The sequence below is a fragment of the Diabrotica undecimpunctata genome, chromosome 1 (genome assembly GCF_040954645.1).
Source record: "Diabrotica undecimpunctata isolate CICGRU chromosome 1, icDiaUnde3, whole genome shotgun sequence".
In the NCBI taxonomy this organism is placed as follows: Eukaryota; Metazoa; Arthropoda; class Insecta; order Coleoptera; family Chrysomelidae; genus Diabrotica; species Diabrotica undecimpunctata.
The window spans coordinates 132,126,210-132,144,486 of NC_092803.1; the positions used below are offsets into that span (position 1 = coordinate 132,126,210).

The 18,277-nt window shown below is 34.5% G+C and overlaps 2 protein-coding genes across 2 annotated transcripts in view; one reads left to right on the forward strand and one right to left on the reverse strand.

Moving 5' to 3' along the window:
* The window catches only part of Amacr (Alpha-methylacyl-CoA racemase), a 32,097-nt gene extending 17,094 nt beyond the window's left edge, over positions 1–15,003 (reverse strand). Inside the window, exons 1-3 of the mRNA XM_072519746.1 lie at positions 14,746–15,003; positions 12,269–12,485; positions 8,986–9,123 (exon numbers count right to left, since the gene is read on the reverse strand). Of these exons, the coding sequence (XP_072375847.1) occupies positions 8,986–9,123; positions 12,269–12,485; positions 14,746–14,853 (463 nt within the window). The 5' untranslated portion in view covers positions 14,854–15,003. The remainder of the gene's footprint in view (positions 1–8,985; positions 9,124–12,268; positions 12,486–14,745) is intronic.
* Positions 15,004–15,872: 869 nt separating this feature from the next.
* Positions 15,873–17,461, forward strand: LOC140431878 (large ribosomal subunit protein eL13-like). The gene is made up of 2 exons (XM_072519753.1): positions 15,873–16,237; positions 17,027–17,461. The coding sequence occupies exons 1-2, from the start codon at positions 15,955–15,957 to the stop codon at positions 17,413–17,415; spliced, it is 672 nt and encodes a 223-aa protein (XP_072375854.1). The 5' UTR covers positions 15,873–15,954; the 3' UTR covers positions 17,416–17,461.
* Positions 17,462–18,277: the final 816 nt, after the last annotated feature.

The window sequence follows — 18,277 nt, forward strand, 5'->3', positions numbered from 1 at the left end:
TTTTTGAAGAGCTTCGGAGGAGAACTCAGCATTCGTCTGAGACTATTGGAGTTTACTTGGCAATAATGAATAGTTACTTTAATCGCTTGCGTTGTCATGTTCCAGAGGAAGTTAAATTGTCTATAGTTATTAGGAATTTGCATCCGTTCTATCAAGATAGATTACGTGATCCTTTGCCAGCTACCTTGGAGGAACTTCGTGTTCTATGTCGCAGTATGGAGGAAAGACGTGATTGTATTAGGAACTATGTTGAACCGAATAGTAGGAAAATGAATACTTTGGAAAAGGACCTAGCTTATATCAGTGTGGATGCTGAAAGTTGTAGTAGTGTTAGTGAGGGTCCTGTTGTTTCATCCGAATCGGAGTCCGCTAGAGGAAAGTTTAGGACTTTAATCTGTTATCGTTGTAATCAGTCAGGCCATAAGGCAGTAGGGTGTCTAATGAAGAAGGAGGCTGTTCACTGTTTTAAGTGTAAGAAAGAAGGGTTTACAGTCAGAACTTGTCCTTCGTGTAATTCGGGAAACGGAAGGAAGCGCACCTAACTGGTCGAAGAGGTGTTGCCGACGTTGACTCGACCAACCTACGTCCTATTTTAGACTTTATTTTACATCATTCCGAAGGAGATGAACGTCCATATTTGAAAGTTAAAGTCTTAGGAAAGGAAATTTTGGGATTATTGGATTCTGGTGCTTCAAAGACCATTGTAGGAAGAACTGGTTGGAAATTTTTACAAAACTTGGGTTTAGAGGTGGATACTTCGAAGAAGACCGTTTGTAGAGTGGCGAATGGTCAGATGTGTGAATCGTTGGGGGAATGTTTAGTACCTTTCATGGTTAGGGATCGCTTGCGTGTCTTGCCAGTATTAGTTATTTTGGACGTACCGCACATTCTGATTTTAGGATCTGATTTTTGGCGTGTTATGGGTATCGTTCCAGATTTGAGGCATAACGAATGGTATTTTTCGGACGCTCCAGCAATGGTAGGTTCAGTGGATCATCTCCGAGGTCAAACTATTTTGACCGATGCAGAGAAGTCGCAATTGGATGAAGTTATTAATAGAAGTCGTGAACTAATGGGCACTTCTCTTGGTTGTACTGATGTCACTGAGCATGTGATTGTTTGTAAATCTGCACCCATAAAACAACGTTACTATCCTGTATCCCCAGTAATCCAAAGCCATATTGATAAAGAGCTAGAAGATATGTTGGCGAAAGGAGTAGTGGAGCGATCGAATAGTGCTTGGTCGTCCCCGATTCTCTTGGTGAAGAAAAAGGTTCCAGAAGGTGAAGAACCAAAATGGAGGTTCTGCGTAGACTATCGAAAGCTTAATGCCGCAACAGAGAGGGATGGCTACCCATTACCGTACATCTCTAATATTTTAAATAAATTAAAGAACGCGCATTATCTTTCCACCATAGACATTAAGTCGGCGTATTGGCAGGTACCTGTTGCTAAGGCTTCCAGGCCTTATACTGCTTTTACGGTTCCTGGTCGAGGTCTTTTTCAGTTTTGCAGAATGCCTTTTGGATTACATAATGCCCCGGCTACATGGCAGAGGTTGATAGATCGTGTCCTCGGTCCGGAGTTGGAACCCTATGTTTTTACTTACTTGGATGACGTGGTCATCGTGACAAAGTCTATTGAAGAACATGTAAGGATCTTAGAGGAAGTCTTTAGACGCTTGAGAGAAGCTAAGTTAACCGTTAGCTGGGATAAATGTCAATTTTGTAGACCGGAACTAAAGTATTTGGGTCATGTGGTTGATAGGAATGGACTACATGTTGATGGTGATAAGGTCAAGGCTATGCTACGTATCCCAACACCCACATCCGTCAAGGAAGTTCGTAGCATCATAGGCACATTTTCCTGGTATCGAAGATTTATTCCTTCCTTTGCGACACTACTAGCTCCAATTACAGCGATATTGAAGAAAGGAAGAAAATTCAATTGGACCCCGAGTTGTGAAGAATCTTTTCAGAAAATAAAAGAATGTCTAGTTTCTGCTCCGATACTTAATTGTCCTGACTACAATTTGCCTTTTGTTGTCCAATGTGATGCCTCAGGATATGGAGTGGGCGCCGTGTTATTGCAGCCAGGCCCGGATGGTGACGAAGTAATTAGTTTCCTGAGCAGATCACTAACGCGTCAAGAAAGGAATTTTTCCACGACGGAACGGGAATGTTTAGCTGTGTTATGGGCAGTCGAAAAACTGCGTCCTTATTTGGAGGGTGTTCCGTTTACGGTCGTGACTGATCACGCATCCCTCGTATGGCTTCAAAATTTGAAGGATCCTACTGGAAGATTAGCTCGATGGGCGGTAAGATTGCAACAATATGACTTTAAGATTGTGCATCGGAAAGGAAAAGAACATGTTGTCCCCGATTTGTTATCTCGGTCAGTTCCCGTGCTTGATATGGTTGAAGAGGTTGTACCGCTTCCTAGTGGTGATAGTTGGTATGATAAACTTTGTAGAAAAATCGAGTCTAATCCCTTGAAGTATCCTCAGTGGAGAATGTCTGGTGGCAAACTTTATAAATACATCCGTCCCAGTCATGGATTTTTGGTCGAGGAAGTGGACAATTGGAAGGAAGTCGTTCCTAAGGGTCAACGATTGGAAGTGCTGAAGTTGTGTCATGATAGTCCTTTAGCAGGTCATATGGGGATCCTGAAAACTTATAAGCGTATTAACGAGAAGTATTTTTGGCCGAAACTGCGGAGTGATGTGTCTCGTTACGTTGGACGTTGCTCACTGTGTGCCATGCATAAGGTGGAACAAGGTAAGCCCAAAGGCTTTATGACTCCTCAACCTAAAGCTACTCAACCATGGGAGATAGTAGCAACCGATCTTATGGGACCTTTCCCAAGATCAACTCAAGGCTATAAGTTTATCTTAGTGGTAATGGATGTGTTTAGTAAATTTTCTTTGGTATTTCCGTTGCGATCCTCAAAAGCCGTGCATGTCGTTAAGAAAATAGAAGAAGAAGTTTTCCTCGTATTTGGAGTTCCACGTCTGTTACTATGTGATAATGGTGTCCAGTATACTTCGGGTATTTTCAAGAAAATGATGGAAACCTATGGTGTCTCAGTTCGTTATAATGCGTTGTATCATCCACAGTGCAATCCATCTGAACGCTATAACCGAACCCTTAAAACAATGATGGCAACTTATATAGCTGACAACCATAGGAAGTGGGATGAAAATTTGGCCAAACTAGCATGTGCTACGCGCACTGCATACCACGAGTCGACTGGTCAAGATCCCTACTTCATAAATTTCGGTCGGAAGATGGTAGTGGATGGACGAGATTTTTCCCGAAAGGACAAACTCGGAGACCCGGAGGACGAAGTAGCTAAAATGGGATATAATCGATCGCGTGGACTCCAGGAATTATTTGTTGATGTTAGAAAACGTTTAGATAAAGCTTCGGCTAAGTGTGAGAAGACCTATAATCTACGGAGACGTCCAGAGGAATTTCAGCCCCATCAGTCAGTATGGCGGAGAAATTTTGTGTTGTCAGATGCCGCTAAATATTTCACGAAAAAGTTAGCTCCTAGATGGATAGGACCCTACTTCGTGAAGAAGAAAGTTTCCCCCTGGACATATAGTTTAGAGGATGAAAATGGCAAGGATCAAGGTATTTGGAATATTAAGGATTTAAGGATTAGTAACCCGACTGGTGATCCCGATAGGATTTAGGTCGGAGTAGAACGGACTAGCAAAGTTTTGTCTAGTCTAAGTAAATTTAGTTAGTCTTCTGAAGTTGGTTGTATTTATTTTTTTTTGTTGTGTCCGTGAAGGATGACTGAGTGTTGGCTATGATCGGTTCTTAGGATGTATTTGGATGGTCAACCGATTCGTTTTTTTTTTGTGTTAGGTAGCCAATACGAAGTCGTAGGGTTGCGGTAGCCTTAATTTCTTTTGATTTATGGAATTGAATGTCACTTAGGTTTGGTCAGAAATATGTTGTCTTCGATGATATGGCGTTGGGATTTGTTTTGATGTTAGTAAGCCATTCTATTTAATTGGGATTTTTTCGAAGCCACATAATTATGTTTTGGTGAATCTTGTTGGATAATAGCTTAGTTTTGGATGATTCACTAAATTTCGTTGTATACGGATTTAAATTCTGAAAGACCTATCTCATTTTTATTTTAATGAACAATTGGAATTACACTACTGTTTCGGTAGATGTTCCTCGCAGTATCAGTAAGAGTGGAATGGTGGAGAGTTTCTTATGGACTCATGTTATGCGAGGTATAGTGAAGTACTAGCGATGCCCCAGAGCTGGGAGGTCGCGAATAAGGGCAACATCCAGTAACCGACCTAATCAGTGTTGTCAGATTGACGTTGGAATTTGAAACTATTCTACTTGATCTCATACGATGAGAGATGACTGTTGTGTGGAAGTGGAGTAAGTGTTGTAAGTAAGTTGTTGCTTTGTGCGTGTGGTTTGAGATTGGTATGTCTTTCGTTGTCCAAGTACTTGCGCACGGTGAAGACGGTGTGGATGATGATTGTGTTGTGGACTTCGCTCGGAGTTTAGGTAGTGCGTCGCTAGCGCGAGGGAAAATTTTCTTCGTCTAGTTTTTCCTCGTAAATTTTCCTCTGGGAAAGGGAGGTGTTGTTACGTTCCAAATTTAAAGTAGAAAGTCCCACCTCTATTTTATCAAAATTTAAATAATTCAGGACGTGTAAGAGCGGTTGCCTATAATATATTATAAGCAAGGTGGCGAAAATAAAATTAGTAATTTTTAAATAGGGGTAATGTCTGGCAAATTGTGCTGAAGTTAAGGGAACACGTCCTCTTTTTTGTGAAGAAACTAATTTAGATCGTTCTTTCTAGAGTTATCTTGGAAGAATTGGGATCATAAAATTGAAATTTTTGAATCTCGGTATTATTCGGTGACCTCCGTGTGTCAAGTTGTCAAGTGTTCGGAAAGACGACGGAAAGAAAGTGATTCCAGATTTGACGGTGTTACTGAAAGGTTGGGCTAGATTAAAAACGGCATTTTGTTTTTTTGCTTTTGCTGCTGTTCCATGTGGGATCTGGACTAGTCCGAACCGTGTGGATATTCAAGGGGATTTGCTGCCTTCGTGGAAGGGTTTTTTTTGGAATATCCACAATTTCGCTAAAAAAAAGCGGATCTACAGTACACGTGAATACCGGGAGTCGTATTTAGATCAAGAAATTAGCCTTAATCACGAGTCCAAATAGCCGGCTACGCTTCGGTCCAATTTGGGATATTTCAAACCCCTAATCTGGCTAAGAAGGGGTTGGTTGGTTGGTTTGTTTGTTTTTTTCTGCTTCTTCTTCTTCGTATTTTTCCATCTGGCTGTAATTTTCAACTTTTCAACATTGTCACACAAGTCTATGTACATCGGCAATCGTATGGGATTTTGGATTGAAGACACGCTGAACTATAACTGGAATTCCACGCGGTGAAGTATATGAATATTCGAGGTATGGATCGATAATTAATTTTCAACGGAAGATTTAAGCACCGTCTAATTTGGTTTGCGGAATACAATAGTTTTTTTTTTAAAGATTATTTGCTGTTAGTTTTTATTTTCATATTTACAAATACTTTACAGATTTTTTTTTAAAGATAATTTGCGGTTTATTTTATTAATTCAATATTTACACATACCTATTTTAATTTTGTAAACTGCGTCTAAGGGGGGGTTATATATTTGAGATTTATTTTTTTTATATTATTTTCTGCGCACGCACTTGAGCTCACGTGGTGTCCTATTTGCGTTAATTATTTTTTTTTGGTTGGTATTGAACCGCACACCCCTTAGCGTCCGGTACTTTTGACACGTCTTACCTTTCATTTTGTTCTGTTAAGTAGAAATAACTTATGAATTTTTGTTAGGCAAGCAGAAGCCGCATTTTTATATTATTTTTTTTATTAAGCCTATGGTAAAGTTAAATAATATTGTAATATGTAATATGTATGTATTTATTTTCAACTATCTTGGGAATCTATTTATTAAAATTGACTAAATTCTAATCTGACAATTTCATTTATTTTTTTATTTATTCAGGTTGTATACTGTTACTTAGTATTTTAGTAGTAAACCTATTGGTAAGTTGGTGGTTTATTGAATAGCAACGTAGGGAAGGCTGTGGGCCAATTTACCTGGCGCCCCTGATATAACTTCGGATTTTTTTGTTTTGTGGACCGCACGACCATCTCCACTGTTTTGTCTAGCCGCGAGCCATTCCCAGACTGTCACCGTATAGTACTTTTCTTTCCGGGTGTACGTCTGATTTATATTTGGTACAATTTGTAATTTTTTTATATAGATTCGGTTTTGTACGCCACAATAAAGAAATTAAGATTTTAAAATGTAAGGTCCTTCTTGATTTACCTTGGTCTGTATGCCAGACCTGGCCTATATGGCCTGTCATCTTGGAACAATTCAGTTATATAGTTACTCCATCTTTCAAATATTACTCGTTCATCACTGATAACATTTCCTGTATTATCTATTAGAGTATTAGTGTTTTTCTTATTATGCAGGCCAGCAACTTCACGAACTTTCTTGTGTTGCAAATTGAACTTGTCATGCTTCTTTTCTAATTTTTTCATTTCTGAACATCTATCCGCCTCCCACTTTTATTTAGTCCCTTTCTTGTTGTATTTCTTTTTGTTTTCTTCTGTATTCTTCTGATTTGTCCTTGTATTGCCTTCTTTGTTATTGTCATCTTACTGGTTATACATATTTCGTTCTTGAGGTTGCACTCTAGTGATGGAAAAAAGTAACTATAGGGCAACTGCATAAATCTCTCAGTGACGGCGACAGATCAACGGACAATCTCACAAGAAGTAGTGAAAACTTGCATAATCCTTTATCTAACTTACTACTAGTTATCACGAGCTAACTTGGGATTTGAAGGATTTAGCAGACTGGCTGCACGAAAATCCGGAAAGATAAGATTTCAATGTACTCCTCGAGCTGTAACAGCAGTATTCATCTACACATTTAATCACTTGTAAGAAATATTGCGATTAGAAAAGTAAGTGTTAGTAAACATCAGATTAGGTTCTGCTGGATTCTTAAAACTATCTTCAGGCTTTCTATATTCCGCCGAAACATATTAATTGTTAATTTTCACGTTTTTTTTTTTTGTTTCAAGTTTTGATGAGTACAGAATGAATTCAATTTCACAACACTGGCTACAACACCGTGTTACTGTGTATTACTGACAATGAAACGAAAATATGTAAATAGGACATACAATACAGTCGAAGGATTTCCAGTAAAATATAAACAAAAGGAACAAAATAACAATATTGTACAATACAATCGACGGATTCCTCTTAAACATAAACGAAAAGAATTGCCAACTTGGGAGGTTTTTACATAGTTTTTACATGCACCGTAATGTTTTACGAGACCCCCTCCCCCAATTGCGTAATACTGGAACGACCTCTTAAGACCTACAATTAGAAAAAACAGTTTCTACGGCCAATAGGAACCAAAATAATACCTTTTTTCAAAAAAATTTAATTTGGAACTTCAAATCAGCGGAGCTCGAAAAAATTGTAATATCTCACTGAAAAATGAACCGATTTCGATATTTTTATCTACCAATAATATCTCAGTAATTCATTAAATGTATATGTTTGTCATTCTGGAATCCCATCGAAGTCTCTTTCGGCGGCATTAGGTTTCGCTTCGAAAGTCGAATTATTCAACAAGTTTCTAGGCCCCTCGTGATGTCAGAACATCTAGATCTGTATCGAACGCCGTTAGAATAGTAGATCAGTAGTGTAGGGTTTGGTCGTAACAATAAATTAACATTTGGATATGCTATACTCACAAATGTTTCCTTTATCGACTATTCATAAGTTATTTTAGTAATAATACTATAAATAATATCGGGTTTAAAGTTAAAACTTTATCAACGAGTAATAATATTGTAATACTTGTTGTTTCAAAATATACAAAAATATTGCCATATATAATCTAATATTATTTTTAATACATTGTCTATTTTGTACCTATCTTCAACTATTTTACCTAGTGTAAATCATAACTGTTTTTGGAAAGCCAGTGCTTCGTTAGTAGACATTGCTGTTCCTAGAAACTCTCTCCAGTGTATTTTAGAACCAGCAATAATAACATTTTAAATTTTTGAGATTTTTGAGCTGAAGCTCATGTAAATGTAACAACACAAATTTCTTAAATATCTCAAGTTGTCTAAAATTATATGTGTCTAATGTCAAAATGTATATGTCAAGTATTCGCTCCGTGCGTGACCATGGTAGGGGTACTTTGAAACGATGCCAGCGTGCGTAGCGGCGAAATATGACAAAATTGGACCTACCTTTTTACGCATAAATTTTATCAAAAATGTGTGCAAATACATATTCCGTATTTAATTGTGCTAATAATAGCAAAAATAGTAAGTGTAGTTTTTCTAGGTTCCCAAAGATTACATATAAATTAGAGAAAACAAAAAGATGGATCCGTGCTATTAATATGAAAAAGTAAATATCACATAACTTCATTTTTATGCAATTGAAATAGGAAAAATTTAAATAATTTACCTTAAATGATATTTTATAAGGCTTCAAGCTAACTGCAGAGTGCCTGATGACTTTAGCTTTTATATCATAACTTTTACTATTACTGTTTTTAAATATATGCATTTTCACGTGAGAAACTTGATTTGCAAGTACTAGATTTTTCCCTTTCTTTTCCGTTTGTGGTTGAAGAGATATATTATAATGAATTTTGAGAAGCCCAGTTTTTAATACTACATTTATTTTGTATATAAACTGAAAAAATATAATTAAAAAGTTAATTAATAATAATTGTCAATTTCGCATGTATTTAACAATGTCAAACATATGTCAAATGTTTAACCTGAAAATTGGTAGGTCCAAAACTGTCAGACGAAGGCGGTAGGTGTCGCGTCAGTCACGCATGGAGCGAATAATATAACAATATTAATATCTAAGTATAATTACCTCCAATATCAGCAAGTACATTTACAGGAGGAAGAGGATTTTCTCCATATCTACCAAATAAAGACAGCAGACCTGATAAAGCAACATAGTTTATGTCATGGCCAGCATTTGAACTCAAGCTTCCATTTTGGCCATACCCTGAAATTATGTTAAAATAAATAAAAAAAATTATTTCAGAAACAGAAAATTTACATAGTAATCCGTCCAGGACCTTAAAAACAGTAAGTATCATCTGTTTAATGTTATCCAGTAAGTTTACATTGTTATTATACATACTTAGTTACCTATATATCATTGTGACTTCCACCGTTTATAAATAATAAATATAATAAAACAACAACTAGTATGTAACTCCTCTAACAGATTTCTGCTATAACTGTTTATAAATCTTGACTGTAAATCTTTACTCTCCCTTATTAACTGAATATTTTATTTTACCTTATATATCAGCCTTCAATTTTATTTTATATTTAAAAAATTGTATTTTGAAAGTAGTTTCGCATTTAGAAGAGAAAACGTAAAAATAAACTATTCTACATATTAAAATTTTTGTTAATTTCCAACAAACAGCTAATAAGATGCAATATATAATCAGAAAATACCTTCTGAATATTATTTTTCTCTTGCTAGACTTGACCCACAAGTTATCTCAAATATCTCACACATATAGTTCAAATTTCAACAATATAATAGTGCTAGTAGTAAGCTCTAGCCCTTAGTTACTTACTTACTGAAAGCGTATTATTTGATATGATGCTACTTCCAAAGTAATGTCCAAAATGTATGGGACAGCACAGACAAAACAAACGAGGTGAGTACCTATTACAATGTTTGTCTTCTTGTAAGATAGACATTATTTACAACAGAGGTAACAAATCACTGCTAGTGGTACACAACTAGATAAGAGGGAAAGGTCTTACAAAATTTCATGAACCTGACTCACTCATTTGGTGACGTCAATCTACCAACTAAACTATTAAATGTGACATTACTGAAAACTAATATCTGCAGTGTGTTCTCATCAAGAGATGGTCAAACTAGTTTTTGCATTAGTGAAATCATCATCTTTGGCTCAACAATCCTCTGCGAATCTTGGCCTGCTCTAAGATTCGTCGCCATTCTGTTCGGTTTCTGGCAACATGTTGCCATCTTCTGATTTTTAATATCCGTAAGTCGGTTTCAACTCCATCTAACCACCTAATTCGCGGTCGGCCTTTGCTTCTTCTTCCTACAGGTGTTCCTGTGGTTAGCTTTTTAGCAATCGTATTTTCTGGCATTCGTATTATGTGTCCAGCCCATCTAAGTCGCTGTGTTTTAATGAACGTTATGACATCTGGCTCATCAAAGAGCTGATACAATTCAAAATTATATCTTCTGCGCCACTGCCCTTAATCGTTTATAGCTCCAAATATTTTGCGGAGTATTTTACGCTCAAATATTCCCAAAAGTCTTTCATCTTGCTGCGTTAGAGTTCATGTTTCTGCTCCATATGTGAGGACCGGCCTCAGCAATGTTTTGTATATAATAATTTTAGTTCTTCTTTGAATGTTTCTTGAGTGGAAATGCTTTTGGAGTCCATAGTATGCCCTATTTGTAAGATTTATTCGTCTTTTGATTTCTTCGCTTGTTTTATTGGTAGCAGTCAATAGCGACCCAAGGTATGTGAAGTTGTCAACACGTCCAAAGGTATGACTTCCAAAGACTGTTTCTCGTTCCTCATTTGCTATCGGATCCTTTGTAACCAACATGTACTTGGTTTGGTCTTCGTTGATGACTAGACCGACCTGTTTCGTCGCTGTTTCCAATTCTAGGAGATATTGCTCAACATCTCGCTTGCTATGCACTATTATGTCAATGTCATCAGCATATGCTAAGACTTGTATCGATCCATTGTAAATAGTACCGCCGTCCCTAATTAGTGAAATAGTTGGAGTAATTATTGTTTTTCTTCTAATGGTCGTTTTTAATATATTATATTTAATTTATTAAGAAATTAATATATTTAATGTTTTTAGGATTCATTTTTTTGGGCATACATATTTCTAAGGTTTATGAAGTTTTCCTTTTTTCCTAGATATCCCTCCAATTGCTTTGGTACAAATATAATTCAGAACTGGCACGAGTTTGATGTGGGCTCAATATCATATCACAAAATCATGCATTTCGAGGTTGAGGCGAATCGTGAGCAAGGACAGTTCTGTTGTATACCGAAACAGATTGACTAATGTGCATATAAGAAAAAAATAATGTCAGATCTTGACAGCGTTAGTTATATGATTGAAATCACTGGTTGAACCACACGATAAACTGAGGAAGCTTGTTATATCAAAAATACAACTGTCAATAGAGATGTGCCTTGGCACAACAGAGAATTAGGAAAGTTAAAGGCTAGTGCACAAAATATTGGACAAAATATAGGGACAAATAGTGCACGCAGGGCCTTCAGCAAAGCCAAAAGTTCATGTAATTGAGTGGATTGTAAAAAATTAAATATAAGACCAAATACATGCCATGTAGGGATAGTATCATGAGGTTTTTCTCCTGGGTTTTTTCTCATGATTTACTATGGGATCACTAACAGGAGAATATTACTGTGATCATTGCATGCAGTACTCTTTTTAAAGACAAATAACATGCTATGAATGAGTCAGATAGAATTAAATTATTAGATTTATTTTACCAAGTAACAAAATCAATTTGTTTAATTTATTGTATTTTGAGAATGATTTTCAAAGTGGAAATTGAAACATCAAAATAAACAAATTTTAAATTAAATTGTGACTTATTCCCAATAAAAATAGTACATTAGATGTACTACACATACAAAAGAAAAAATAGCTGTCAAGTATACTGCTTAACAAAGAACAATTTTCTTATCACTCAGGCAAATCTACTATAGATACCTTGCATTGCCTTGTTAAAGATCTCGAAAAGAAGAAGAATTATAAGAAGGAGCACAAGAGTGCCTTCCTAAGTGTGTAAAAGAGATTTTTTAAATTAATGTTTTATTGCCTGCTTTATAGAAGTCAAAAACATTTTGTCCAATATTTTCTTCAAAGATATCTTCTGAAATTTGATTCTAGATTGGATGACAAGTAGAAACCTCTTTCACTTCTACTTGAAAATCACTCTAGATTGCTACTTGGATCGCAATAAATTTTAAAATTTCCACAGAAATCTTTTTTTATTAGTTTTGTGTGGACAATAAAATCCATACTCATATAGCAATGAAGAAGCTATGTTAATATTTGTTTACATTTGAGCAAGTAAGTTGTTTTATTACCTGTGAGTCTAGCATATATCAACCTGGGATTCTCCTTCATTAATACCTTTGGTCCCAAACCTAGTTTTTCCATAATTCCTTTTCTGAAAGGTTCAATTAATACATCAGATTCTCTCGATAGGGATTTAATTATATTGATAGCATTGGAATGTTTTAAATTAAGACTTATTGATTTTTTTCCATTTCCTAAACAATCCATATTTGTATTATATCCAATCTAAAAATAATCATTCATTATCTTTTTTTCGCCTAATTGTACTTCAATTATTCAGTGCTTAGTAGAAGCATTGGTACTACTTTGTAATCTTTAGAGGTGTGGAAAGAAATCAAATTATAAATGTAACAAATTTACAAAACAATCTTTACTTTTTGGCTATTTTGACTCCGATAGATGCTATGAACTCTTTAGCAACTTAATTGTTTGGCAAAGTACTCTCCTTATCAGTAAAAATATTCGGCCTAGCCATCATAAATGATACTGATAAAATGAAATTATGGTTTCATTATATTGGCACAATGATTGTGAATGTAATGCTACTAACCTAAATTTACAAAAACCATATAGTTCAAATATATTTTTTAATCAAAACTATTAGTCAACCCTTTTGCGCAATAAGTAACAGATTAATACTGAATGAAATTAAAAGAGGAGTAGATATCACAAATGATCCAAACATTGGGAAGTTTTATAAGGAATCAGGCAATAAACAATTATTAATTTAAAGGTTAAAACTATTGTGACCTCCAGAGTTCTTTACCTGAGAGCTTATGAGATAGAACATGATTTACCTAACAATTCCTACAGATCTACTTAACTTCCTGGGAGAAATAGGACTTTGTGAGCTACTCTAACCGCAGAGCAGACAGTAAAAAAATTAGGACAAGTAGATCTTATATGTCAGTTATATGTCTCTCTTAGAAGTGGGAACAGTAATAGGACAAAAAAAAAAGAATATTGAGTTCATAATATCTAGACAATAATAATAAACAAAAACAACATGATAATCACCAAATACATAGCATCCATAAGTATCAAGTTACTGTAATAATCAATAGTCAATACTGTTTATTCATGGTAAAAATATACAATCTTACACACATCAAATATTTTCCTCAAAAACCTCAATTACGATTAAAATTATGTTATAAATATTCCTGTTATTAATTGTGTTAAATATTGGAGTACCCCAGTACTAATCTGGTTTCAATACTGGGCCCTATTTTATTTGTGATTTATATAAATGATCTTCCAAACATGGAACATAAGGCTAAGACTCTTTGCAGATGACACTACAGTGGCCTTTGCAGCTGATAATATTGAAGATGTGCTGGAGGGTTCTATGGTGGCGTGGCAGACAACTGGGAAATGTGTTGCTCAAATAGGCTGGTTCTGAACAATAATAAAACTAAACAAGTGATTTGTGATTTTCACAATGATAAATGTAAGTGATATACATGCTGGAGTCAGTGAGATTGGATTTTTAGTTCTTTTGGACCCAAAATTACAAAATAAATTATTTTGTTTAGTTTTTTAAGAAACCTTTCAAAATGCGTCTCACTGAAGACTATATTATGTACTATACATTCCACTCACATCTTTCATACTCTATCCTTGTCTGGAGTCATGCAGGTGACACTCACAGATTATTTGGTCTGCAGAGAAAGGCAGTGAGGGTCCTTGCTGGTTTGTGGTTGAGGGAGGCCTGCTGTCAGACTTGTAAAAGATTCGGAATTCTTACTGAACAAGCACAGTACATTCTAAAAAAAACTTTGATTCACTATGAGGAATATTAATCTTTGTAGAAGTCATGAAGATCAGCATGTTCACAACACTAGGCACAAGTAGAATATGATACCAGCATATTGGCATTTGAAAAGGTCTTAAAATAGACCAGGGTATTTGGCAATAAAATGTTTTAATGTTATGCCTGAGAATTTAAGAATTTTGAAAACTTTAAGAAATTTAAGAAATTTGAAAACAAAATTAAAAAAACATTGATAAAAAAATTTCTTTTATAGAATTCATGAATATCTACAACATAATTTTAATTGAGGTTTACTACATATTAGACTTGTTAGGATTTTATATTTTTAACATGAATAAACAGTATTGAGAAGTATGGTAACATTGGAATCAATTAAGATAAAAGTATGGAAAAATTTAATTGAGAGAACTAACTCTACATATTATGTGTAAATGTAAAAAGAATAATGAAAAACAATTATAGCCATGACTTTCAGATAATAAATTTTACATTACACAACTTTTGTTGAGACACTACATAATAGTTTCATTGAAATTGGGACTAGCCTATATCCAGAAACAAATTATAAAATATTTAACTAAAAACTGATTGTCATAATTTTAAAATATAAATTCTGGCAATTGTGAGAGAAACTGAAAACATTTTATTAATTTCTGTGCAGCAGTTCCTCATAGCCGCAAAAAGATGAAACATTATTAAAAAGGTATTAACCCTATCTATTCGAATTACAGATGCTCCAAACTCAGCCAGAACCATACCACAATAAGGAACTGGTAACAACCCTGAAAATTCTATTACTTTAAGTCCTTTTAAAGCCATATTTGCTTATATTTTGCAGGATCTATACTCTACACCCAAAAGATTTTACTACTTTAATTTGCACTCTGAACTCTGAGTCCATAATAATAACTACTGTTTTTTATTTTTATTTGGAATGTTTATTTTATAAACTAATTCTAATGTTGGTACCGCCAATGACATATGACTGATATGACAAAGTATATTATATTTTTTACGATTTTTGTTGGCAGGATTTGAATAAATCAGGGAGTCACAGCACAAGGTGTGATCACAGAATAATAAAACAATCAGAAAGCCCACACTGCTTGTCAAGATAAGTACGCGCATCTCGTTCGCGCAGACCGAATCGGCCATGTTTTAAACGGAGTAAAATTTTATCTGATGTACATAGAAAAATTAACCTGCAACATTTTATGTCGTACTTTTAGTTGAAGAATAGATTAAATTATTTCAAATTTACTTAATTTTTATTCCCTAAAAATTTAAATTATGGTTCTCTCGTAGCTTGTCACAAATTTCTCAATTCGAGTCTATGTTTCCGTTTAAAATATGGCGATCGCAGGCTGACACAATTCAAAGGCCGCATCTGAGAGTGGGCATTCTGATTATTATTTATCCTGTGACTATATATTATATATCTATAACTAATTTTCAACTGTTCAAAGAGACACCGATCTCAGAATTCGTTAAACTTCAGAGACTTCGCTGGGCTGGTCATGTAGTAAGAATGGAGACAGAAACATTGCCGAAGTGAAAATCGAAACGTCAAAATAAAAAAACGGGTTAATTTTTCTACGCACATCAGATAAAATCTCACTGAACAGCCATGGTTCCTTTTAAAACATGGCTGATTCCGTTTGTGCGTACTTATCGTGACAAGCAGAGTGAGCATTCTGATTCTGATTGTTATTTATTCTGTGATATAGCGTTCCATCTAGCGGGAAATCTACGTAAATTAAATTTGTCTTTATACTGATCTTCAGAAATTGCCTGGCAATATGTCAGTCAATGTCTACCAACAAAATAATTAAAAGTAACTAAACTCGTTTCCGTCTTTTCCATTTCGTTTACAGCACGTGTCGGTGAAATCGGTGCTGTTATAGTAAAAAAACAAGCACAATGGCTCCCAAACGTAATAATATGATCCCAAATGGCCATTTCCACAAGGATTGGCAACGGTTCGTGAAGACTTGGTTTAACCAGCCTGCCCGTAAAATTCGTAGAAGGAATAATCGTATTAAGAAGGCTCGTGCTATTGCCCCTAGGCCTGCTGCTGGACCTTTAAGGCCTGTTGTGAGATGTCCATCAATCAGGTACCATACTAAAGTACGCGCTGGACGTGGATTTACCCTACAGGAATTAAAAGCAGCAGGTCTTAACCCCAGATTTGCAAGGACTGTAGGTAGGTACATGCATGACAATTTCTTATGTATTTTACATAATTTGTAGTTTAATATGTTCAACTTCCATATACACACTTTGTTTTCTCTTGGTTAAATTAAACTAGTGAATAACATTTAGATGTATTTGTTTTGTACCACATGGATAAAACCTTTTACATATATATCCTAAGCATGTGTCATCTAAACACAATATTGATAGTTATTTGTCACTTTCTGTTTTTATTTTTAGTTGTTTCTGTAGATGTTTCACTCTGTCTCTAACCTATATTTCTGAAAATTATAGGTTGTAATTTTTATACAAAAAGTCTCTAAAATTGAGAATACATTAAGTTGTCTTATTTTTTAACTTTAACTGGCCCCTATCATATTATCCCTGCATTTCTCTTGGTTACATGTCTTCTTTATTGTTTTTCATATTACAGCTATTATCAACATTCATCTTAGGTAGGTAGTTTATTCTCTGGTTTAGTACAATAAGTGATGGTTTTTATGAACCAGGAATTGGCAGTAAAAGAGCAAACAAAAATTGCAATCTTGTACTGATTTTTAATGTAGATTTATGAAGGAAATTCTCAAATTTTAGTCTAGTAATTTTATTTATTATTTCTAATCTTCTTTTTTAATTCTTAATCCTAAGGTGCACAATAATAAATAATTGTACCATATTTTATTTAAAAATGTGTAGATCTTAAGTAATGTATATGCAGCAAATAAAATATAAACTTTTCGTCTTTATGTACTTAACATATTTTGTTTTTCATGAAATTTTATGGTCTTTTACTTTTTAGGTATTGCTGTAGATCACAGACGAAGAAATAAATCAGTAGAATCAATCCAACTGAATGCTCAACGTCTCAAAGAATACAAATCTAAACTAATCCTGTTCCCCATCCACAACAAGAAGAAGTTGAGAGCTGGTGAAGCCACAGAAGAAGAACGTAAAGTAGCTTCACAATTACAGGGAGAAGTTCTCCCCATTAAACAGTCAAGTCTCAGAACAAAGGCTAGAGTTCCAACTGAGGAGGAAAAGAAATTTGAAGCATATGTAACATTGAGGAAGGCCCGTGCTGATGCAAGGCTTGTAGGTATCCGTGCTAAGAGAATTAAGGATGCTGCAGAAAATCCAGATGATGTGACAAAAGCTGCTGCAGGCAAAGAAAAGAAATCCAAAAAGTAAATTAATGTATAATTTTTATATAAGATAATAAATGGATTTGTTATCAGCCATATTTTTATTGAAAAAAAAACTACCTTAATATTTTTACCAAATTTTTATGTCAGATATAATAGTGGGTCTTGCTTTTGCTAATTTGACAGGCATTGAAAGACCTATTTTAGCCTAAAACACAAGGTATTCCATTAATAAATTCATACAATCTGCACAAGTTTTATGAAATGGTTAAGATGGTAGTTGATAATTACTCAATTTGTAGTTTCTAAAAGTAGCTTTACATCTAGTCCGTCTTGCATGGCATATCTCTTGCCTAGCCTGATCTGTTTACATCAGAGCTATTTTTAATAACTTTAGTCATTTCACTTAGAAATTTCAGTCCAGCATTAAATAATATATTAAAATGTAAATCACAAATTATTACATCCAATAATTAACATTTACACAATAAGATTAAGTTTTATTCTAAACTATAAATTTTGTTGTATTGGCAACGTAGAACACATTCTAATTTCTCCTCTAGCACAGATATTGTATAAAAATATTGTGTGGGCATGCACAGTTTCATAATAATGGATTCTTATAGACAGTTTTGTAGTTATGTTTATAAATTTATTATTTCAATTAAGTATGTATGGGAACTACAACTATTAAGAGATATCTATGCTATATAATCTGGGATACATATAAAAAATATAAACCAAACATTAATATTCATAACTTATTTTATTTAGATTGTGGTAAATAAATAGGATCTTTTCTGCATGTTTAGAAGTTAACCTACACCTTTTAACTGCCAACATATATATATATTACCAATTTCTGAAACTATTCTCTCCAGATAAACTTGCTTGACTTGATAAAAACT